This window comes from Aquarana catesbeiana, linkage group LG13, assembly GCF_042186555.1.
Source record: "Aquarana catesbeiana isolate 2022-GZ linkage group LG13, ASM4218655v1, whole genome shotgun sequence".
Classification (NCBI taxonomy): domain Eukaryota; kingdom Metazoa; phylum Chordata; class Amphibia; order Anura; family Ranidae; genus Aquarana; species Aquarana catesbeiana.
Genome location: NC_133336.1, coordinates 133,700,739 through 133,725,436, shown reverse-complemented (window position 1 = coordinate 133,725,436; position 24,698 = coordinate 133,700,739). Strand labels below are relative to the sequence as shown.

The 24,698-nt window shown below is 43.4% G+C and overlaps 1 protein-coding gene across 2 annotated transcripts in view; it reads left to right on the top strand.

The window, feature by feature from the left end:
* The window catches only part of RMDN3 (regulator of microtubule dynamics 3), a 242,928-nt gene that overhangs the window by 12,018 nt on the left and 206,212 nt on the right, over positions 1-24,698 (top strand). For both annotated transcript variants that reach the window (XM_073610229.1, XM_073610230.1), the window contains 3 exons: positions 2,188-2,389; positions 2,503-2,668; positions 19,307-19,450. In XM_073610229.1, the coding sequence (XP_073466330.1) occupies positions 2,197-2,389; positions 2,503-2,668; positions 19,307-19,450 (503 nt within the window). In that variant the 5' untranslated portion in view covers positions 2,188-2,196. The remainder of the gene's footprint in view (positions 1-2,187; positions 2,390-2,502; positions 2,669-19,306; positions 19,451-24,698) is intronic.

Genomic DNA, 24,698 nt, shown 5'->3' with positions numbered 1-24,698 from the left:
AGGTCCTAGGAAAGGACAGGCAGCGCCGAAATCCACTATTGCCAAATGTATTCAGCAAGTAATTATTTAAGCTTATGGTTTGAAGAGGAAAGTTCCACCTTTTTCAAATCAAAGCGCACTCCACCAGGGCTGTTAGTGCCTCGTGGGCAGTGCATCACCAAGCCTCCATTGCTCAAATCTGCAAGGCCGCAACTTAGTCTTCAGTCCATACATTCACCAGATTCTATCAGGTGGATGTAAGAAGGTATGAGGATATCGCCTTTGGGCACAGAGTACTGCAGGCAGCAGTATAGGTCCTCAGGTCTGATTGCACCCTACTTTTGTTTGTGTCCCCTCCCCTCAGGTGGCATTGCTCTGGGACATCCCATACAGAGATTACTGTGGCTCTGTGTCCCGTGATGTACGGTAAAGAAAATAGGATTTTTCTAACAGCTTACCTGTGAAATCCTTTTCTTGGAGTACATCACGGGACACAGAGGTCCCTCCCCTCTTTCCCTCCTTTTTTTTTTTTTTTTTTTTTTTTATCAACAAAAATGTTTTTATTGATGAGAACACAAGGCATTACATGAGATATATTACATATGTATGACATTTAAGTACGTATAAAGAGAATATCAGGATTCTTTATTCTCTCAACAACATAAAAGTACCTTTAACTGTAAAGTTAACTCTGTTCTCATACGTCCAAAAAGAGAAAGCGGTTCAACAGCCTAGTGCATATTCAGTAAAAAAACACAACTAAAAGAAGAATTAAATTAAAAGTCCAGTGTTTAACCAACCATTGACATATCAACATGGGTTCAGATCTGTCAATCATGCAAAACACTCTCTTCATGTCTCATGTCTTATCACACATTGTAAAACTCCAATAGCAGCTCCATATGCCCAATTATCCCATCAGCAGCCCATCCAGAGACATTTGTGGCGGTGCAACCTCTGGGGAACTTAACCAACTCTGCCATATATTGAAAAATTTGTTTGGTGATTTTCTATGTTTTCTATGTGTTTTTTTTTTTTTTTTTCCCGGATAAGAGTAGTATTGACCATTTGAATCCACTGCGCCTCCCTTGGGGTGTGTGCCGATAACCGCAAACGGGCAATCAGCTTCCTGGCTATGTATAGTACTCTCGTGAGGGTCTCCCCTCTTTCTGGTTACACGTGTATTGCTTTGCTACAAAACTGAGGTCGTCCCAGTAAGGGGAGGGGTTATATGGGGACTTGAACTTCCTGTCTAGCGTGTGCCAGTGTCCATCACCTGAAGGTGCCATATAACCCATACAGTAATTGCTGTGGCTTTGTGTCCCGTGATGTACTCCAAGAAAAGGATTTTACAGGTAAGCTGTTATAAAAATCCTATTTTTTAACTAAGCCTTTACAATCACTTTAAGTTAAACATGGTTATCCATATTAGGAAGATTTATTCTTATTTGAAGGATATTTTTTACATGACAGCCAGCAGCTGTTTCATACACACAGACATTTGAGCCATTGTTCAACTTTGGAGTGACTTGTCAAATCGCATGACAAGTTGCACCCTATTGTCGGCAATGGCCATGTTCAAATTGATGCAACGCTGACTGTGCGGTGCCACATCGATTTGAAAAAGTAATTGCTGCACTACTTTGGTAATTTTGGGTGCGACTTGAATAGACATCTGTGCATGAAGTTGCACTGTGAGATGCAGCTTTGAAATCGTGCAATTTCAGATGAAGTTGTATGATTTCAAAGCCTCATTCAATGTGAACGAAGGCTGAAGGCTATTTCTGTCAGGATCACCAGGTGAAATTGCAAACTCTAAAAGACACAATAACAAAAAGAAGGCAACCAGCGGGTATATTGAAAGGAAGCATTCTTCAATTAGATTATGAGTTTAGATGCATTTATGTGGCTGGAAAACCCAGAACTAACTATAAGTCAGTGTCTCTGACTGTATTACAGCAGGTATCCGGCAGAGGTCCCCCTGTAGCACTCCATTTAAGAGATTACTGTGGTCCCAGCTGAATAATAGCCATAGTGTGCTATCATGCAGAAGGAAAAGTTTAGCAAACAAGAAATAAAATATATCCTGCTTTAGTAATCTGGCACCATCTAGCGAAAAAAGGTGTACAGCATTTCTGTTTCTTGCTGTTATATGTATCTAATTGCGTACTACTGTAATCATTTGTAGCCATTATATTTTCTTTTCAGGAAGACAGTATGTATAAACTTATTTTTACATACCGAATTGGACTAGGATTGATTGCTGGTGTCGCTGCTGGAGTTGTAGTTTACGTGGTGTATCGGAGACATCGCAAGGAGAATAAAAAGGTTTTGTCAAAGCAAAATGGATATCGTATACACACACTATCTGAGCATGATAATGTTGCTACATCATCAAATTATTCACAGGGTATCTATTTTATATTGTCCCTTTTCTTTACATCACGGTTGAAAGCTACCGAAAAAGATTAATTACATTATTGCTGTGTCATTTATATTATTGTATTTTGTGCTCAATTTTAGCACTATCAGGAAGGGCAGATGTTGTGGTTGTATCTCATGGGGAACAGATGGAGCTGTTGAACCGCCTGGACTATGTTCTTGGCAGCATTACAGAAGTGAAGCAGGAGGTTGAATCTTTGCGGAACAGTCTTCATGGGTTAGCTGAAGATATTGTAGGAGAAATTCGGTGAGTATTGTCTTTCACATGAACGCAAAGTTATGATGTCTCCGACAGTAATGCTCTTGACTTTTAAATGGGGTTATACCGATACTAGTCTCGGTACGAATAACGAGCATTTGCAGGAGTACTTGTACTCCTGCAAATGCTTTGATGCTTAATCCGATACCTACAGCCAGGGCCGCTCTGTTGTACTGTGCCCTGCATCCTCAGCATAGTGGGGGGCAGGCAGCCTCACGGATGGGCGGTGGGGGGCAGTTATAGGCCCTACTCTCCCTGTATAGCTTTCAATAAGGCATCTGACAGCTGCTTCACCTCAGCATTAAATTTGTACTACTCTGAGGGAACCACTTGTTAATTTGGGTTCTCTGTTATGGGCCTCAACTCCAAAAACACCATCAACCCCTCTGACACACCTGTTTGAATGAAAGTTACTGCAAGCACTTATAAGAACACGAGTATAGACACCTTTAACTCGGCTGTAAATTAGTACCAGGAAATAGACACAAGACTGTTTAGTGGTAAATTAACTCATGGTATGGGTATGAGTTAGAATAAATGGTGGTTTGAGCATAAATGAAAGCACAGAAGGTAGGTTCAGACAGTCTGCTAGACAGTTTAATCAGTATGCCTCCAAGGTAACTTAGAATAGAGTTCTGTACCACTAGACTGGGAATCAGCAAAGTCAGCAATAAATGATGAGTATGGGCATTAACTGCAATGTGAATAATAATATATCTAGTCTAGAGTGCACTCTAGGAGAATTGCTGGGATATTAGCATAAGCAATAGGTGAAGATCTCTATGTAGCAGTTGTAAAGGGACAGCCTTTAGTTATAACTCTTGAGCTGGCTAGCGTTGGGGCCCAGTTGTTCCATTGGCACATGTGAGAATAGACCCAGTCAAGCCTGCTGGCAGCAGTAAGGGTACTCCAGCAGCAGATAGTAAATCCCCACAGCAGCAGTTAACCAGTAGTGATATTTCCTCTTACCATCCGATCACACGCAGTGAATAACCCACTCAATTCAATTGAAGAATCGTTTACCCATATCTGAGGAGTCAGTGTAGTGTGAGGAGAACACAGAGATTTAAAGAGACTGAGCCTGTATTAACTTTTTTTGGTTAAAGAGGTCAACATCATCTGGTGAGTGATCCATTCACACACAGGATGGTAGAAGAGAATTTGCAGATTTGCACTTTTATGGACACTAACAATTATGAACACTTTGTTTATTAATCCTATTTAATTATCACTTATGTATTTCTTTATCGTATATCATGGGACACAGAGCCTAAGTTAACTTAATGGGTTATGGGCCACCTTCAGGTGTGGACACTGGTATACCCAATACATGACGTTCTCTCCCCTATATAACCCCTCTTCTATCCAGGAGTACCTCAGTTTTTTCACCAGTGTCTAAGGTGTTGGTCACGAGTGAAGATGTGCTCTGAGGAGCTCCAAGAGGGATCCATGCTGGATTTAAATAACCTCCACAACCGGATCCATCCAAGCCACTGAGGCCACAGGATGGTACCCGGCCTCGCGTAATAGAACGAGGTTTTGACTGTAATGCCTCTCTCTTTGAGGGCTGGACCCCAGGAACCAGGACTCTTTTTGGTCTTGCTACATTACTTAAAGTTACTCCTGAGGGGTGCTATACAGGTCCAAAGGAGTGGAACCCCTATATAGGGACCCGGTCTTTGAAGGTTTACTAACGCAGCCCGCCGTGATGGGTGAAGTTTGGATCTGTGTTACAGCAGTATCCTACAGCGAGGATAAGGTAAGTCAAGAAGCCTAGGAACTGTAAGAAGTCCACCTATGCCTTTTTCTTCTAAAAATATAGAAAACATTGTATGCCTTAATCTCCACTAGAGGAGTAAATTACATACTTTGGAACGTTCCTTCTCAGCAGCTCTGTGTCCGGCTAAACAGCGTGTGTGGTCCCAGCAGCCAAAAGGGGGGTTCTTAATTGAACAAATGGCGTTTCCTCTTCTGAGAAACTAAGTGGGTTACAGCAGCAGTTCATAAACAATATATTGTCATGTATACAAGCTCCTAATGAAAAAAAAAGAACTCCCTGCATAGCAATCCTGCAAAGGGAAAAGCTAGGAGCCAAACATACTGCTGCTGATAAACTCCCACCCCCTCCCCTCCCTTCCTGGAGAGGTGCGGTGGCACTTCCCACATAGTATTACATTGCTATCAGGCCTGTGAAACTTGCCTTTTATATAACTCATGGAAGAGATATTGTGCGCCCCAGCCCTTGTAGAGATAGCTGGCAACTGTTCCAGGCGGCGATCGCAGCCTCCCCATCGGGTCTGCATTTACAAGAGCCGAATGCCGTCCATGCGCGGACTAGTGTTAATGAAACTAGGAGGGGGTGGGTATTGGAAAAAGGGGCGTGGCTTAAAGCAGGCGGCGCCATGTGCGGGACGTAGTGTCCACGTGCAGAACACGGTGCACAGGTTGAGAGGCGGAAGACGCTGAGGATGCCAATCAGGCTCACTCCTGAGGCTTTTAAACCGACGCTCTCATTATTACAAAGTCTCTATCAGAACAACTGAAGAGACACGCAAGGACACAGGCGCGCTGGGGCACGTAAGGGACGTATACAGACATTTCCAGTACAGGAAATACAATTGTTACTCAGTATCAAAAGCTGATCTTTAAAGGTGGCATTTGTTTGCTAGACTATTGCTCAGCAAGTAGTATATTTGTCTTAAAGTGCCTCTGCTTTTGTGCTTAGCACTATGACTTCCAGGTCTACCACAAAGGTACCAAAAATTCCACCCCCACGCGCTAGGAACATCAGTCATGCCTCCATACTGTCATCCTCTCCGGAGATACCAGACATTACGAGCCAGGGTGAGTCATTGGAAACAAATGGTGGTGCAACTGCTTCTCATACTTCAGCCCCTGAATATGTGACTGAAGATGCGTTTTCCTCTGCCCTGCAGGGCTTAGAAGGAAGATTAGTGGCTTTATTCTCATCCTCCATCCAAGTGGATAGGAAGCGTTCTAGATCCCCCTTCCCCACCTCAAACCCTTTACCAAGGGAACAGTGGGGACAGGATGAGGTATTGCCCTCAGGCGATCGCAAGGAAAAACAAGCTGATTATTCGTCTGCGGATGAAACAACAGTTGATGAGTCTTTTTCAGCCTCACAATATGAGGTACAAACCTTTACAGAGATGGTTCATTCCACTTTCATGCTACCCCTAACAGAGTCATCTGAAGGTCCGGTTTCTTCCTTGGGTTCTTTAAAACCTTTAAAGCCTTTTCATGCGTTGCATTACTAGAAAAGCTTATTTATGCTGAATGGGATCATCCGGATAAGCATTTTCTCCCTCCAAAGAGATTCTCAAATCTCTATCCCATGGAGGAGAAATTTACCAAAAAATGGAAGGTACCAGCAGTTGATGCGATTTCCAGTGTGAATAAAAGTTTAACTTCTCCTGTAGACAATGCACAAATGTTTAAAGATCCAACAGATGAAAAAGTTGGAATTCCTGTTAAAATCCTCTTTTTCTTTGGCAGGGGCCATTTCTCAGCCTGCAGTCGCAGCAATAGACATCTGTCAGTCCCTAAAGGATCAGTTCACAGAGGCTCTTAAAGAGCTCCCTGCACAACATGCCCGTGAGTTGGCCGAACTACCAAAGGCATTATGTTTTGCCATAGATGCTATGAAGGACTCTATTCCCCAGGCATCCCGCCTTGCGCTTGTGCTAGTACACATGCGTAGGACCCTTTGGTTAAAAAATTGGTCAGCTGAAGTACCTTGCAAAAAGCTTATGACTTTCATGGGGAGCGACTATTTGGCGATAATTGGGATAAATACATCCAAACAATTTCTAGTGGGAAGAGTACTCTTTTGCCAGTCAAAGGAAAGTATAAACATCCTTCATTTAGACTGACTTTTTCTCCTGCGCCAGGGGCATCCGCCTCGAGGCAGTGGCAACGGCCTCCGCCTTCAGACTCTAGAGGAAATCCTCAGGGTCAGACCAAGGCACAAAAGAAGACCTGGGGCCGCAAATCAGCAAAACAGAATACGGGAAGACTTCTGAAATACTCAGAAGTCTGGCAAAAGGAAATTCAGGACAGATTGGTCATCTCCACGTTGTCTCTAGGATACAAACTAGAATTTCGGGAGTTTCCACCATCTCGTTTTCTGAGATCAAACGTTCCCAAAGATCCAGGGAAAAGGCAATCTCTGTTTCAAGCATTATACCGATTATTGGCTTGGGGTGATCATACAGAGGTTTGGGGTTTTATTCAAACCGGTTTACGGTACCAAAACCAGATGGCGATGTCAGACCCATTCTAGATCTAAGGAATCTAAATTAATTCCTAAAAATCCGCTCTTTTCGCATGGAGTCAATCAGTTCAGTAGTTTCTATCCTACAGGGAAGAGAACTTCTGGCGTCCTTCAACATTAGGGATGCATATCTGCATGTCCCTATATTTCCCGCTCACCAAAGGTTTCTGCGATTCGAAGTAGAACAGCAGCACTTTCAGTTTGTAGCCTTGCCCTTTGGGCTAGCTACAGCACCCCGGGTGTTCACAAAAGTACTGACCCCACCTCTAGTCAGGGCATAACAGTCTTGGCGTACCTAGACGATCTATTGTTAATAGACCAGTCAGTGGCCCGCTTGGAGCAAAGTGTACGCACTACAACCAGTTACCTGGAAAGTCTGGGTTGGATTCTCAAACTAGAGAAGTCTTCCTTAAAACCGCTAAGAAAGCTGGAGTATTTGGGCCTGATCATAGACACAGCCCAGAAAAAGGTGTTCTTGCCTCCGGCAAAGATCAGCTCCATACGAGAGCTGGTGCGTATGGTCAGGTCGAAAAGAAATCCCTCAATTCACCTTTGCGTGAGGTTGTTAGGAAAGATGCTGGCTTCATTTGAAGCAGTCCCCTATGCCCAGTTCCATTTGTTGCAAAACAGTATCCTGTCTGCTTGGAACAAAACGATCCAAGCTTTGGACTTGCCAATGCGGCTGTCCCCAAGAGTGTCCCAAAGCCTCAGTTGGTGGTTACTAACCCAGAATCTGCTGAAAGGAAAATCCTTCAGACCAATTATCTGGAAAGTAGTGATGACAGATGCCAGCCTTTTCAGGCTAGGGAGCGGTACTAGAGAAAACGACTGTCCAGGGACAGTGGGCAAAAACCGAGGAGAGCTTTGCCCATCAACATCCTAGAGATTCGGGCAATGCGTCTGGCTCTGAAAGCTTGGAATTCCAGGTTAAGGGATTGTCCTGTCAGGATCCAGTCCGACAATGCCACGGCTGTGGCCTATATCAATCACTAAGGGGGCACCAAGAGTCTCTCAGTGCAGAGAGAGGTGAACCATATTCTAACTTGGCAGAAAGGAATGTTCCATGCCTATCAGCAGTCTTCGTTTCGGGAGTAGAGAATTGGCAGGCGGACTACTTAAGTCACCAGCAGTTATTCCCAGGGGAATGGTCTCTTCACCCGACATTTTTCGGGCTATTTGCCAAAGATGGGGGACTCCGGATGTAGATCTTCTAGCATCCAGATTCAACATGAAGTTGGTCAAATTTGTGTCCAGGACAAGGGATCCACTTGCATGCGGAACAGATGCGTTGGTGACCCAGTGGGATCAGTTCTCACTGATCTATGCATCCCCCCCCTATTGAGTTGCTACCATGACTTTTTTGCATTATCAAGCTGGAAAGAAAGCTGGTAATTCTGGTAGCATGGCCCAGAAGGTCATGGTATGCAGAAATTGTAAAGATGGCAGTGGAGGATCCATGGTCCCTTCTGCTAAGGCCAGATCTGCTCTCACAGGGGCCGATATTCCATCCTACTTTACGAACGCTAAATTTAACGGCCTGGCTATTGAAACCCACATTCTGAAGAAACGTGGGCTTTCCAGGTCAGTTATCTCTACTTTGATTAATGCAAGGAAGCCAGCTTCCAGAATTATATATTATAGAGTCTGGAAGGCTTATGTTTCCTGGTGTGAATCCAAGGGTTGGCACCCTCTGAGATATATCATAGGCAGAATTCTTGCCTTTCTACAATTATGCGTAGAGATGAAATTGGCCTTGAGTACTATTAAGGGCCAAGTCTCAGCCTTATCAATCTTATTTCAAAGACTGCTTGCTATGCATTCTTTAGTCCGAGGTTTTATGCAAGGGGTGATGCGGATTAATCTGCTAGTTAAATCACCTTTGAGCCCTTGGCACTTGAACTTAGTTTTGTCAGTGTTACAAAAACAGCCATTTGAATTGATACAGCATATTCCCTTAGTCCTTCTGACAAGGAAACTGGTATTTTTGGTTGCTATATCCTCAGCAAGGAGGGTTTCGGAATTGGCTGCTCTTTCTTGTAAAGAGCCATATTTGATTATTCATGAGGACAGAGTAGTGTTACGCCCTCGTCCGGATTTGTTGCCAAAGGTGGTTTCAGGTTTTCACCTGAACCAAGATATTGTTCCTGCCATCGTTTTGTCCAAAACCATGTTCCAGGGAAGAAAAGTCACTACATTGTCTTGATGTGGTGAGAGCAGTGAAAATCTATTTAAAGACAACTGCTCAGATTCGTAAGACTGATGCCTTATTTATTCTGCCAGAGGGTCCTAAGAAGGGACAGACAGCGTCAAAATCCACTGTCGTGAAGTGGATTCGGCAAGTTATAATTCAAACTTATGATTTAAGGGGTAAGATTCCCCCTTTTGGCGCACTCTACCAGGGCGGTTAGTGCTTCTTGGGCAGTGCATCGCCAGGCCTCCATGGCTCAGATCTGCAAGGCCGAAACTTGGTCTTCGGTACATACATTCACAAAATTTTATCAGGTGGATGCAGTGTGCTGCAGGCAGCAGTATAAGTCCTCAAGTCTGGGGGTACCCTACGGGTTGTCTCTCCCTCCCCTGAAATAGCATTGCTATGGGACGTCCCATTAAGTTAGGCTCTGTGTCCCATGATGTACGATAAAGAAAATAGGATTTTTATAACAGCTTACCTGTAAAATCCTTTTCTTGGAGTACATCATGGGACACAGAGGTCCCTCCCCTTTTTTATGGGGTTTAGGTATATTGCTTTGCTACAAAAATTGAGGAAGGAGGAGGGGTTATATAGGGGAGTGAACTTCCTGTATTGGGTATACCACCTGAAGGTGGCCCATAACCCATTAAGTTATTACTTAGGCTCTGTGTCCCATGATGTACTCCAAGAAAAGGATTTTACAGGTAAGCTGTTATAAAAATCCTATTTTTTTTTTTTTAACCTATAATAATTATTATTAATAATAATAATAATATTTTTTTTAACAAGAAGTTTATTCAGATTTAAACAAAGGTCAAGCAATGAACACAACACAAGAACATTAGATCCATACAATGAACGGTACATGGTAATACCATATTGGAAAACATTCCAAGAAATCTGGTAATCGCTTGGCTCAATAAACTATTGACTTGATATATGTGTAGATTAGGCACACTGTGCTTATTAATGAGGAGAATAAGGAGAAATGGGTAGGATGGGGGGGGGGGGGGGGGGCAGAAGGGAAGAATAGGATAGACAGGGAAAAGGATGAGAAAGAAGGAGGGACAGGGGAAGGGAAGAAGGTGGGGAAAGGGGGAAAACTCGTCAAAACCTAGGAAATGAGGCATACATAGCACAGTCGACAGTGAGAGAATCATCTTATGGCTCGTAATCTTGTCTAAGTGGAGAGCCAACATCTTCCATAGAGCCCCAAGCATCTATCCAATCTGACCATATTTTGTCAAACTTTCTTGAGCAGTTTATATTAAGATAAGTAAGCTTATATATAGTGGAAGAACAGAATTCAACACTGTGCACCAGGTGGAAACTAACGGTGTACTAGCTTTCCAATGGAGAAATATCTCCCTACAAGCATAAAATGTGGCAAAACAAATAAACAGTTTGGCATAATGGCTCACGGATTGGGCACCAAAAACATTTAACAGCAGCAGTTTGGGATCTGACCTGAGGGTTAAGTTAGCCACCTTTTTATTATCAGGGAGCACCACTGCCCAAAAGGAGCGGAGGGACAGGCAGGACCAAACCATATGTAGAAGGGATGCGCCTGGACGATCACATCTAGAGCAAGACACTGGAGTAGAGGGGGAAATGGCCATCAACTTTTTTGGAGTGAAATAAGCCCAATGTAGGAACTTAAATAGGAGGAAATGGTCTCTTGCAGAGATCATTGTGGTCACATATGAGTATAAGCAATCCTCCCACCCCTCTTCTGTTAAATCAGGGAGATATGCCTGCCACTTGGTATAGATTTGAGCCAGTTTATCATTGGATACTTGGGACAGACGGAAATAGATAGATAACAGTGGCTTGTCTAACAGTCTGGAGGTAAGCAAACCTTACACTGGCTCATAATCTAATGTGAGAGAAGTAGGGAATTGTTGTTGGAAAGCATAGCGTAGCTGTAAGTATCTGAATAACATCCAGTGTGGTAGGTTAAATGCAGCTTTAAGGTCAGAAAAGGTACGTAACTTGTCATCCGTAACAATATGCTTTAGTCCCGGCTAGACCTGAGGATCCAGAATGGTTCTCGTATGCGGAAGAGTTGGATTGCCCCACAGGGGAACATGGGGAGAAATAGTACCGGGGGAGTGGTAACGAGCCCTGGCCCTGTGCCATACTGAAATAGTAGTTTGCATTAAAACAGTGATCCCAGGATAAGACCCTGCACCCTCCCCGACCCCGGTACACCAGGTTACTAAGCGTGGAGTAGGAACCCACAATGACTGCCTCTAGTGTAACTGCAGGGTTGTCTAGACCCACCAGCGTACTGTCACCATAATAGCTGCCCAAGAATATGCTTGAAAATTCGGTAAGGATAGCCCACCCTGTGTTAAGGGCCAATTGAAGGTAGAGGAGTTGTTTCCCCCTCTACCTGAGCTGTTTCCTGGCCTATACAAAAGAGGAAATAATCACATTTAATTTAACAAAGAAGGAAGCTGAGAGCAAGATGGGGCAATTTAAAAAAAATATCTAAAAACTTTGGCAGATACACCATCTTTATGAGATTCACCTGACCCACAGGAGTCAGGGGCAGGAATCACTAGGCTTGGCACTGCTGCAAATAGTATTTAAGCAAAGGGAGCAGATTCAAATCAAGGTAAAGGGATCAGGGAAACCCCAACCTAATTCCCAAATACTTAAATTCTGTCACCTAGGCCAAAAGAGCATTAAAATTTGGACAAGGACCAGAGTGATGTAGGGAGAATAGGAGGGATTTGCCCCAATGAATCTTATTCTCTGATTATGACCCAGAGATATCAAAGATTTCCAACGCCACTGGTAGAGAAGCGGTGAAATCCTTTAAGAACAGGAGGGTGTCATCCGCATATAATGAAATTTACGCTGAGGCAAGGGAGTCCAGACCAGGGTCCATAGGACACTCCAACTGCTGAAAGGGAGGTTGAAAGGTCTGTCTCTGGGAGCTGTGTTACAGCACGTCTTCTTCCAGCGCCATCTTGGAAATGTCCCCCTTTTAACCCATTTTTGATTTGACACACAATAGATATAGATTATATATAGATATATAGCTATATATAGATATAGATAGATATAATATATATTATAATAGGGCTGTGGAAATTAACGATTAATTCCTCAATTAATCGTAAATTTTTTTGATCGGTAGGCTGCCGGCCCTGGGGCAGCTTTGGGCCAAGCTGTGGCTGCAGCGCAGCGCTCCGCTCCCTCCTCCACTATATGTTATACACAGTCTGCGGGCATCTCCCGCTGTGTGTCTCCGAGCAGAGTGTGAAAACTTTGGCCGCGCTGTGAGAAAAGTCCCGCCCTCCCCTAGATCAGCTCGTGTGATAGACCCAGTGCTCTGTCTATCACACGAGCTGATCTCTCAGCTCTGAGACACACAGTGGGAGATGCCCGCAGACTGTATATCCAGGCACAGGCACTGACTACAGTGAGGCTGTGATTATGGGCATGGTAAGTCTGAGATTATGGGCACGGTAAGGCTGCGATTATGGGCACGGGGAGGCTGAGTTTATGACGTGTGACATCCTAGCCATGCCCTGGTATGTCCGGCTTTGGTCGTTGCCATAACAACGGTGCTAAATCAGCTAAAAGTGGTTGGATCCGTATGTGCGTTATAATAAATCGAAATTACACTTTAACATACTGTTCTGGTTGTGAGATTACACTTTTTTTTTTTTGGGTTGCAGGTGGTTCACAATTTTGCCGTCAGGGCAATTGATACACATATTTTGTATTTATTACTGGGGCGCGGGGCTACACATAGTCACTAATAGCAGGAAAAAAATACCAGAAATGCTGGCAGAAAAAACAGCAGAAAAAAAAAAAAGCACCTATGGCGCATATTTTGCATTTTAAAAGGCTTTTCCCCCAAAAGCACTTGGAAAAAATGTACATTTAACCGCTTCAATACCGGGCCAATTCTGACACTTTGCTCCTACATGTAAAAATCATAATTTTTTTGCTAGAAAATTACATAGAACCCCCAAACATTATATATGTTTTTTTTTTTTTTTTTTTTTTAAGCAAAGACCCTAGAGAATACAATGGCGGTTGTTGCAACTTTTTATCTCACACAGTATTTGCACAGGAATTTTTCGAACGCTTTTTTTTGGGGAAAAAAACAGTTTTGTGTTTAAAAAAAAAAAAAAAACAAAACAGTAAAGTTAGCCCAATGTTTTTGCATTTTGTGAAAGATGAAGTTACGCCGAGTAAATAGATACCTAACATGTTACGCTTCAAAATTGCACACGCTCGTGGAATGGCGCCAATGTTCGGTACTTAAAAATCCCCATAGGCGACGCTTGAAATTTTTTTTACTGGTTACATGTTTTGAGTTACAGAGGAGGTCTAGGGCCAAAATTATTGCTCTCGCTCCAACGTTCGCGGCGATACCTCACATGTATGGTTTGAACACCGTTTTCATATGTGGGCGGGACTTGCGTATGCGTTCACTTCTGCGTGCGAGCACACGGGGACAGCGGCGCTTTAAACATTTTTTTTTTTTATTGTTAATTATATTTTATTTTTTTTTATTTTGACACTTTTTTGAAAAAAAAAAAAAAAAATTGATCACTTTTATTCCTATTACAAGGAATGTAAACATCCCTTGTAATAGCAATATGACATGTCAGGTGCTCTTAATAGTGATATATGGGGTCAGTAAGACCCCATATCTCACCACTAGGCTGGGAAGCCAGAAATAAAAAAAAAAAAAAAAAACGATCGCCGCTTCCCAGCCGATGCGGCGCCGTTTTTTTGAATGGAGAGGCCGGGCGTGACTTCATAACATCGCGCCCGGCCTCCGACGATCATAGAGACTCCGAGGACCATCTGGTCCGCCGGAAATCTCTATGATCTACATCCGGCGCCGGCGGATCTACTCTCCGCCTCACCGATCGTAACGGTGAGTCGGAGCAAGCACCGGAGGGCGGCGGGGGCGTCCCCTCTCGCCTCCCATAGGAACGATCAAGCGGCGGAACGGCTGCTATGATCGTTCCTATGGTGTAGAGATTCGCCGGCTGAAACCGGCAATATATGAATGATGTCTGTAACTACAGGCATCATTCAGATATACCTGCTCAAAGCCCAGGACGTCATATGACGTCCGTGGGCTTGAAGTGGTTAAAAACGCTTGACTCGCCTAAACTCTTTTTCTGCCTGTTGCTTCTACAGGTGAAAAGAAAAAATGGCAAACTCCTGTTTTAAGCAGCATTTTATATGCATATGTGTGCAAGAGGCCTTTTCTTCATTATACAAACGGATACATAGTAAATAGTCCAGAGAGATGCAACTAGCTACAATGTTTTAGTATTTGTTTACATCGGGGTATTTAAAATTTTCTTCGGGCTGAGGTCTGAATCTCAAGTCTGTGCTATGACACAGAAAGATTGTAGTTATTGTATGTCAGCCATCATTAAATGGCGGACCGCTGTCTGAACACGGACTGAGTGAAGCTCCTATCCGGACCATCAGGCTGCCAGTGTAGTGGCACATCTCTGCAGTCTTTGGTTGCTGGGACCACGGCATCCCAGCAACCAGTGACGTTGCGTGTAAGTGGCTCCCAGCTATCACTCCCTGCCGGGCTGCGAGTTAAGGCGTGACGTCAGGTGCACACCCCGCCCCCCTGCTGCTTGTGGCTCCCAGCTCTCACTCTTGCCATCCACAAGGTATGATATCTCACAGCTCCTGCCCCTTGCAGCTTGCCTCATCTGCTGGCTCCTGCCCTCAAGGTATGTGGGGCACACTTTCTGTTAAAAGGCACATTTTCTGTTCAGGGTCCCAGACAGTCCAACATCGCTGGATTGAGATGGGGCTCAGGTAAGTATTAGGGGGGCTTAGGGAAGCTGCTGCATAAAATCCATATCAGACCCTTATCCGAGCATGCAGCCTGGAATGCCAGGAAAGGGAGAGGATGAGTGAGGCTTTTGGGGGGGGGGGGGGCCCTCTGCCTCTGCCTCTGCCTCTGCCTCAGCAGCCTCTGCCTCAGCAGCCTCTGGCTCTGCCTCAGCCTCTGCCTCTGCCTCTGCCTCAGCAGCCTCTGCCTCTGCCTCTGCCTCTGCCTCAGCATTTTTTGTCACCAAATAAGTGAGTAGAAACACAACATGAGTTTTTGACAAGTCATTTATTAAAAAATAAATAAAAAATGACCCCCCCGGTGTAGAGCCATAGTCAATCACAATGACCCTGCCAGACCCCCCAAAAAAACAACCCCTCTGCTCTCTTAGAAGGCTCCCGCCATCTGCCTTCTCTGCTGTCTGACATTTCTTAAATAACTAAGGGCGGAATATACTGGTGACGTCATCAGGTGGTCCTGCCTTTTGTGACATCGTCAGCCAGGAACATGTTGGATCCGTGATGTCAGAAGGGGGCAGGGCCACCTGGTCACGTCACCGGCTGACTCGGCGCCTTAGCAGTTTTTAGCTTTCTAGTGTGCATGAAGAGCAAGAGTCCATTCACACTTGTGTGACTTAAAAATCATGCGATTTCCACTGCAACTTTACCCTGCAACTTGATGCAACTTTGGATGAGTGCGACTTTGTTACGACTTTAAAATGAATGAAATAAAAAAACTGCAAAAAAAAGGTTCATAAGGCCATGCAATAAAAAAACATTTGCCGCGTCCTCAAAGGGTAAGTTCACCTTTACAGAAAGATGTCAGGGCCCCCTCCCCATCCCCCCTGGTTCTGCTGACCTTGAGCGCAGCGATCACCCGCACTGACTCACCGGATCACCGCCTCACTGGTACGGGGCTTAGAAATCCCCTCGGCTTAATCTCCAAAACGTACTTCATCAGGAGGTACATTGACGGCGCCATCACATGAGCAGCGCCGACCAATCAGAACTCGTGTAGCCCGTTCTGTTGAGAAAGCCACAGGGAATTCAAATTCCCCGACTGGTAAAGCGACTATCCGATGCCAGACTCCAGGTTAGTGGGACCTGGGGGGATGGGGACAGGGTCCAGTGTAAGTTCACCTTCCAGGTTTACCCACTGACAGCTGAATGTAAAAAAAGAACAGCAGCAATGAAAAATGAAAAAAATTGAGTGGGGTCCGTCCCCCCCAAATCCTTTTTTTGCAAAAAAAACTCCCAATAAGCGTATATTGACTGCTTGCCGAATGGCTTACGCCGATATACGTCGGCAGAATGGCATGGCTGGGCAAAACCCCATACAGGTACGTCTTCCTCTTTAGGAGCCCCCAGAGGGCACGCCAGCGCATGGCGGGGGACCCGATGCTCTTGGCTGGAGGGCACGATCGCGTGAACGAGAGCCAGCACGGGTATTTGTGTGTTGTTCCTAAGTAGGAACGACAATAGGTCTCCTCCCCCAGTCAGTCCTATCCCCATACAGTTAGAACACATCTAGGCAACACACATTTAAACCCTTGATCGCCCCCTAGTGTTAACCCCTTCCCTACCAGTGACATTTACACAGTAATCAGTGCATATTTATGTCAGTGGTCCCAAAAATTTGTCAGAAGTGTCCGATCTGTCTGTCACAATGTCGCAGTACCGCTAAAAATCGCAGATCACCACCATTACTAGTAAAAAAAGAAATAAATAATAAAAATGCCACAAATCTTTCCCATAGTTTGTAGATGCTATAACTTTTGCGCAAACCAATCAATATACGCTGATTGTGATGATTTTTTTTTTTTTTACCAAAAATATGTAGAAGAATATATATGGACCTTAACTGATGAATCCCCATTTTTGGGGATATTTATTATTGCAAAAAGTAAAAAATATTGTGTTTTGTTTTTTTTTTAATTTGTCGCTTTTTTTTTTTTTGTTTATAGCGCAAAAAATAAAAACCTCAGAGGTGATCAAATACCACCAAAAGAAAGTTCTATTTGTGGGGAAAAAAGGACGCAAATTTTGTTTGTGTACAGCATTGCATGACTGCACAATTGTCAGTTAAAGCTACGCAGTGCCAAACTGTAAAAAGTGCTCTGGTCAGGAAGGGGGTAAAATCTTCCGGGGCTGAAGTGGTTAATTGATTTGCGCAAAAGTTATAGCGTCTAAAACTATGGGATATATACTGGAACTTTTAATTATTTGTTTAATTTTCATTCTAGTAATGGTGGCCATCAGCGAGGACTGTAATATTGCAGCAGACATTCTGACACTTTGTGGGAATCAGTGACAATAATACAGTGATCAGTGCTAAAAATATGCTTTGTCACTGTACCAAAAACACTGGCTAGTAAGGAATTAAACATCTAGGGTGATCAAAGGGTTAAATATGTGCCTAGCCAGTGTTTTTGTGTACTTTGTGTGGTGCTTTTACTAAGAGATGTGAAGGATTTTATCTGCAGGGAAAGAAAATCCATTACGCCCGAATGGATGGACCGAAACATAATGTCCCAGAGGTGCTCCATTGGCAAGTGTGGGGGCCATTCAATGGTGTAAATTCCTTTATTCTCCATGAACTGGCTGAATACACTCTCCACATGAGGCCAGGCATTTTTGTGCATCAGGAGGAACCGAGGACACACTGCACCAGTGTAGGGTCCTGACAATGGGCCCAAGAATTTCATCCCAATAACTAATGGCAGTCAGGGTGCCATTGTCTAGCCTGTAGAGGTCTGTGCGTCCCTCCATGGATATGCCTCCCCAGACCACTACTGACCCACCACCAAACTGGTCATGCTGATGCTGAACGATGTTACAGGCAGCATAACGTTCTCTGCGGCTTCTCCAGACCCCTTTGCTTCTGTCACATGTGCTCAGGGTGAACCTACTCTCATCTGGTCTATGGCAAATGCCAGTCGAGTTCCACGGTGCCAGGCAGTGAGCACAGGGCCCACTAGAGGATGTCGGGCCCTCAGGCCACCCTCATGAAGTCTGTGTCTTTATTGTTTAGTCAGACATTCACACCAGTGGCCTGCTTGAGTTGGACTGCCTGTGCAACCTCTATAGGGTCCAGGTATTGCCTCCTGCAACCAGTAGTGACACTGACCCTAGCCAAACGCAAAACTAGTGGAAAAAACAGTCAGAAAAGACGAGTAGAGAAAAAAATGTCAGTGGCCTCCACCTGTAAAACCATTCCTGTTTTGGAGGGCGTCTCATTGTTGCCCATCTAGTGCACCTATTGTTAATTTCATTAACACCAAAACAGCTGAAACTGATTAACAACCCCCTCTGCTACTTAACTGACCAGATCAATATCCCAGGAGTTTAATTGACTTGAATTCTGCTATATCGCGGTGGGTAATATTCACTTAAACCAAGCCTTTTCTGGCACTTTTTGTTTACAAATGAAATCAGAAAATTAGTCAGAACCCCCAAACATTTTTAGCAGAGACCACCCTATAAGAGCAATTGTTGCAATTTTTTATGTAGCATTATATATGCGCAAGTTTTTCAAATGCAATTTTTCTAGAAAAAATACACTAAAATGAATTCTAATGCAAAAAAAACACCCAAGTTTTAGTAAGGTATAAAAGATGATGTTACACCGAGTAAATAGATACCTAACCTGTCATGCATTAAAACTGCGCACGCTCATGAAATGGTGTCAAACTACGATACTTAAAAATCTCCATAGGCGACGCTTTAAAATTTTTACAGGTTACCTGTTTAGAGTTGCAGAGGAGGTCTAGCACTAGAATATTTGCCCTCGTTCTAACATTCGCGGCGATACCTCACATGTATAGTACAAGTTTACATATGAGTGCGCGATTTACGCATGTGTTCGCATCTGCCTGCGAGCAATGACGGGATGGGGGGGGGGGGCGACTCCTCCCGCTGCTTCTGAAAGCGATCCAGCAGCTAATTGGCCACTCAAACCCTTTTATGAGAAAGCCAATCGCTGGCTGAAAAATAAATACCGGGGTTATGTCTGATGGCTTCAGCCATAACCCCGGTAAACCACTTGCAAGCTACAACATATATGTACATATTTCAGTCGACAAGTGATTAAACAAGACACAGTATTAAATGTAACTATAAAGACTGTCACTTTTTTAAGGTAATGTATGAAGATTGTTCTAAAATATATTTTTATTTTGATTTCTGTTTTGTTTTATACTGATTCAGCATGTACCACTGTTTTAACATAATGAAATACTGTGTAAATAATTGGCGGAAGAAGAAATGCACAACGGTGAAATTCAACTTTGTATTTCTTCCGCAGGTCACACCTGGAAGAGAACCAGAAGACCAGTCGGCGACGGAGAGTCTTACTCCATAGAGAGAGAACAGATTCTACTGGTTCCAGTTCTATTTACTTTACTACTAGTTCTGGGGCTACACATACAGATGTGGAGAGTGAAGGAGGGTAAGTGCCAACAAAATGCCATGTTATTAGTTATGGGAAGTCCTTCATTTGTTGGGCATTGTGTATGTGCAGACAAATTGTCCACCCACTGGGGAGATTTACCCCTCTATCTAGCCTGGGGACCATTGTCACTGTGAAAGTAAGTGAGGGGGAATCCACTTGCTTCATCAGAGCAAGCGAGTGAAAATCACAAATTGTGAATGAGGTGAATATAATACCACTATTACAGGGAGCTTTCATCAGGACTTGTTTCAGCATGGCAGGGTAGGTTTAATTATTTGTAATGGACAATAAAGCAATCCTCTGTCTATTTATGTAAAATTACAGAATGGGGAACGTCTTGGTGCTTTAGTCATAGTTTTGTTGCTGTTTGTGTTCCCAATGGGGAGATTTCTTTCCACTTGGTGGTGCAGCAAGAAGTAAGAAAATTTTGACAGAACAGAGGCAGCAACACAAACTTGACAGTTGTTCTAATTCTTGCCAACACTACTTGCTTGCACTTCAGTGCTTTATTGCTCCATGTCTCTTTGTTTTATTTTTTTGGTTGAGATGGACTAGGCTTTTTTTTCAACCTGACTAACTATATGTAACTGTGTCATCATGGGAAAGACTTGCTTTTCTTTCCACCCTGATGACACAACAGGAGGTAAGCAAAATTTTTCCAGTTGTGAATATACAGTGGACGGCAACAAAAGCCTAATAGAGTTTTTAGTCCTTCCTCACTATCTGTCTAAATTTTCCGGAGTTCTACTTTAGTGTTAATTTAAAGCGAAACTTCCCTTTTGTCGAGGAATAAATCATTCCACTCTGGGTGATCCATGTACATTACAAGGATTATAGCAAACTTTGTTAGTGTCCTACCTTTTTGTTATTTTGAAGAAATCCCTCAGTTTCTCCGTGCCTCTGTTCTGAGTGGGTCTAATGGGAGTGGTTTTATAATTAACTGTCAGGTGTTCAGCTGCAGAGCACTAATGAAGAAATCTGCTGGGCCTGCATCCCTTTAGATGTGTCCCTATTGAAAGTATCTGTCCAAGAATTCAGGGAATGCCTGAAATCTGACTTGTATCTTAGGCAGACTACTGGGAAAATTGGTGAGACAATCACACAAGCAGGAAATTATGTTTCTGGGGGATGGTCAGTATACATTCTGTGTACAGAACAACTCCAGGTAGCCATAGAAAATTACAGCAGCTGCACATTGAAAAGGAAAGGTAATTTTGAATAACATTCAATTATAATATGAATAGTGTTGCAATTATATGCGCTATAATATTTTTTCTTTATTTGCAATTTTTTTTTTCCCCACAAAAGTCGAGTTGCCCATTTGAAGATAAAATAATATAGGGTTGTTTTTTTTTGTTTTTTTTGGGGGGGCGTTGGTTTGCTCTACTGCAGGTCAGATCAGGCGCAGGTGGGTGTAAACGGACACATATCCATTTAAAATCCCCCTCCCCATAGAGAACAACTGGTGGTCTGATCGGCTCTGCCTGAAAAACGGTCTGCTGGTGTGAAAGGGGCCTTACGCTTGTTCAGGTGGTTAGTGATTAACCAATTTTATGCCTGTAAGGCGTCAATTGACTGGTTATTTGCTGCAGGCATAATCCTGGTATCAAAATTTTTAGGAGACAATTCTCTTTAATGTTGAAGTGATTTGAGTGGCTATTCATCCACTTGATCACTTCTACAAACAATAGAAGGGGGGTCCACTCCCACCATTGCCACCTTTTACTGGGCTCTCCCTTCAGATCGGGGAGCTCTAAAATGACACGACTGCTTCTGTCCCATCTCCTAGGAAGAGTGAAAGAAATGGAAGTTCCCGCACATTATCTGCGACCGGAGGAGCTAAAGTTTTTGTCTCTCCTGGTTTTGGTTTGTTTTTTGACAAGCCGTTACCAGCTAATACAGCATTTGATCAAATCGATCTCCGTTTGACCAGATGCTATGGAGGCCAGAGGAGAGATCTGGGGTCTAAAAGACCCCAGACCTCTCCATAAAGAGGAACCCGTCACTGCCCATGTTATTTATCACTTGTCATAGCAATAAAGTTGATCAAAACAAAACATTTTAAAATGGTGTTAAAAAAAAAACATTTTTTTAGTTTTTTTCAATCAAGATGAAATAAAATAAATAATTTGATTAAAAAAATAGATTTTTAGGTACCGTAGTTCCATGGGCGTATGCAATTTTAAAGCTTGACATGTTGGGTATCTATTTACTCGGAATGAGATCTTTTATATTTTACAAAAAAAAATCGGATATTGTGCTTTTGTCTTCACTAAAATGAATTAAAGTGCATTTAGAAAAAACAAAAAAACTGCTTTTGAAACTGCTGTGCGAATACCAAGTGGCATAAAAAATTGCAACACCCACCGTTTTATTTTCTAGGGCTTCTGTTTAAAAATATATAATGCTTGGTAGTTGTAAGTAATTTTCTAGCAAAGAAGTGTTTTTTTGTTTTTTTTTACATGTATGAGAGAAATGTCAGAATTGGCATGGGTGGTTAAATTGAGCCAATTACATAGTTACATAGTAGGTGAGGTTGAAAAAAAGACACAAGTCCATCAAGTCCAACCTATGTGTGTGATTATGTGTCAGTATTACATTATATATCCCTGTATGTTGCGGTCATTCAGGTGCTTATCTAATAGTTTCTTGAAGCTATCAATGCTCCCCGCTGAGACCACCGCCTGTGGAAGGGAATTCCACATCCTTGCCGCTCTTACAGTAATGAACCCTCTACGTAGTTTAAGGTTAAACCTCTTTTCTTCTAATTGTAATGAGTGGCCATGAGTCTTATTAAACTCTCTTCTGCGAAAAAGTTTTATCCCTATTGTGGGGTCACCAGTACAGTATTTGTAAATTGAAATCATATCCCCTCTCAAGCGTCTCTTCTCCAGAGAGAATAAGTTCAGTGCTCGCAACCTTTCCTCATAACTAAGATCCTCCAGACCCTTTATTAGCTTTGTTGCCCTTCTTTGTACTCGCTCCATTTCCAGTACATCCTTCCTGAGGACTGGTGCCCAGAACTGGACAGCATACTCCCAGGTGCGGCCAGACCAGAGCCTTGTAGAGTGGGAGAATTATCATTTTATCTCTTGCGTTGATCCCCCTTTTAATGCATGCCAATATTCTGTTTGCTTTATTAGCAGCAGCTTGGCATTGCATGCCATTGCTGAGCCTATCATCTACTAGGAGCCCCAGGTCCTTTTCCATCCTAGATTCCCCCAGAGGTTCTCCCCCCAGTGTAAAGATTGCATTCATATTTTTGTCACCCAAATGCATTATTTTACATTTTTCTACATTGAACCTCATTTGCCATGTAGTCGCCCACCCCATTAATTTGTTCAGGTCTTTTTGCAAGGTTTCCACATCCTGCAGAGAAGTTATTGCCCTGCTTAGCTTAGTATCGTCTGCAAATACAGCGATTGAACTGTTTATCCCATCCTCCAGGTCGTTTATAAACAAATTAAATAGGATTGGTCCCAGCACAGAACCCTGGGAAACCCCACTACCCACCCCTGACCATTCTGAGTACTCCCCATTTATCACCACACTCTGAACTCGCCCTTGTAGCCAGTTTTCAATCCATGTACTCACCCTATGGTCCATGCCAACGGACCTTATTTTGTACAGTAAACGTTTATGGGGAACTGTGTCAAATGCTTTTGCAAAATCCAGATACACCACGTCTACGGGCCTTCCTTTATCTAGATGGCAACTCACCTCCTCATAGAAGGTTAATAGATTGGTTTGGCAAGAACGATTCTTCATGAATCCATGCTGATTACTGCTAATGATATCGTTCTTATTACTAAAATCTTGTATATAGTCCCCTTATCATCCCCTCCAGGAGTTTACATACTATTGATGTTAGGCTAACTGGTCTGTAATTCCCAGGGATGTATTTTGGGCCTTTTTTAAATATTGATGCTACATTGGCTTTTCTCCAATCAGCTGGTACCATTCCAGTCAATAGACTGTCTGTAAAAATTAGGAACAACGGTCAGACAAAGGAAGAAACGTGGCTGTGCTCCACATTGTCCCTCAGCAACTTTCCTGTAAGGCCTCATTCACACGAGGCAGATCCACTCAGTGGAGTCCGCCAGCTCAGCAGGGGATCTCTCCGTTGATCTCCGCTGAGCCGGCAGATGACAGGTCCTTCTCTGCTCACTGAGCGGGGAGGGACCTGTCAGAGCGCCGCTGATTCCTATGGTGGGATCGGACGAATACGGACAGCATGTCTGTTTTCATCAGATCTCAGCTGATCCGATCCGCCAAGACTGATGACCAACGTATCGCTATATGTCCGATTTTAGCAGATCGGATGGCAGACATCTCTCCATAGGAGTCAATGGATGGCCCGCTCGGATCCGCCTGAAAAACGGACAGGCGGATCCAAGCGATCTTGCTGTGTGAAAGGGGCCTAAAGCTCTTCTGTAGAGCATTTTTAGAAGGAACTCTTTATAATTGTTGTAAATGGGGCATTAAATAGGGTATATACATGGAGGCATGAGTCTGGACCAGAGTTGCACTGAGGTCCAATACCTACACTACTTGGTAAAGCCAGATATTGGCAGGTGTGCCAGGAGGAGTATTTTGCTTTGGGTGGCCAAAATAGTTGATACTGTCTGCAATTTGATGCCCAGTACAATACTTGGGTAAAGATTGAGCTGATTAGGGCTACCCTAGGACAGGTAATGTGTGTGAGCAGATCACATCCTTCATTGCTACGCTGCACAGAAAAGCTGCTGCGGGATGACATAGAGTCTTGGGATGATTCCCTGGGCACGGCCTGTGCTTGCTCATGTAGCATTAGAAATAATTCTGTGTCATTCTTCAGAAAATTGCACAGCTCTGCAGTAAAGGATGTGACGGGCATTTGCCCAGTTCACACAGTTGAATGTATTATTTTGATAGTTCTGTATCTAGGGAGTTAGAAAAGGGAGAAAGAAGGGGCATAGGTCCAGTATTTGTGTTGGTTCCAATAGATCTGTAAATCTATTCACTAGTTTGCCTTAACCAGAGAAAACTATTATCTAAATGGTAGTGAATAGGGGCTGTATAACGATTGCAGCATGTCAAAAAGAAAAGAGACTGATGGCTTCACTTTATAGTCTAGGTCTACTTCTAGTTAGTTCCCATCCAATTTTTTTTTTCCCTAAACGTCTTTCAGGACAGCACCTGAGAGATCATGGCCCTCCACCAGACAACAGGAAATGCCTCCTCCACCAAAGTCTTTTAAAGGTGG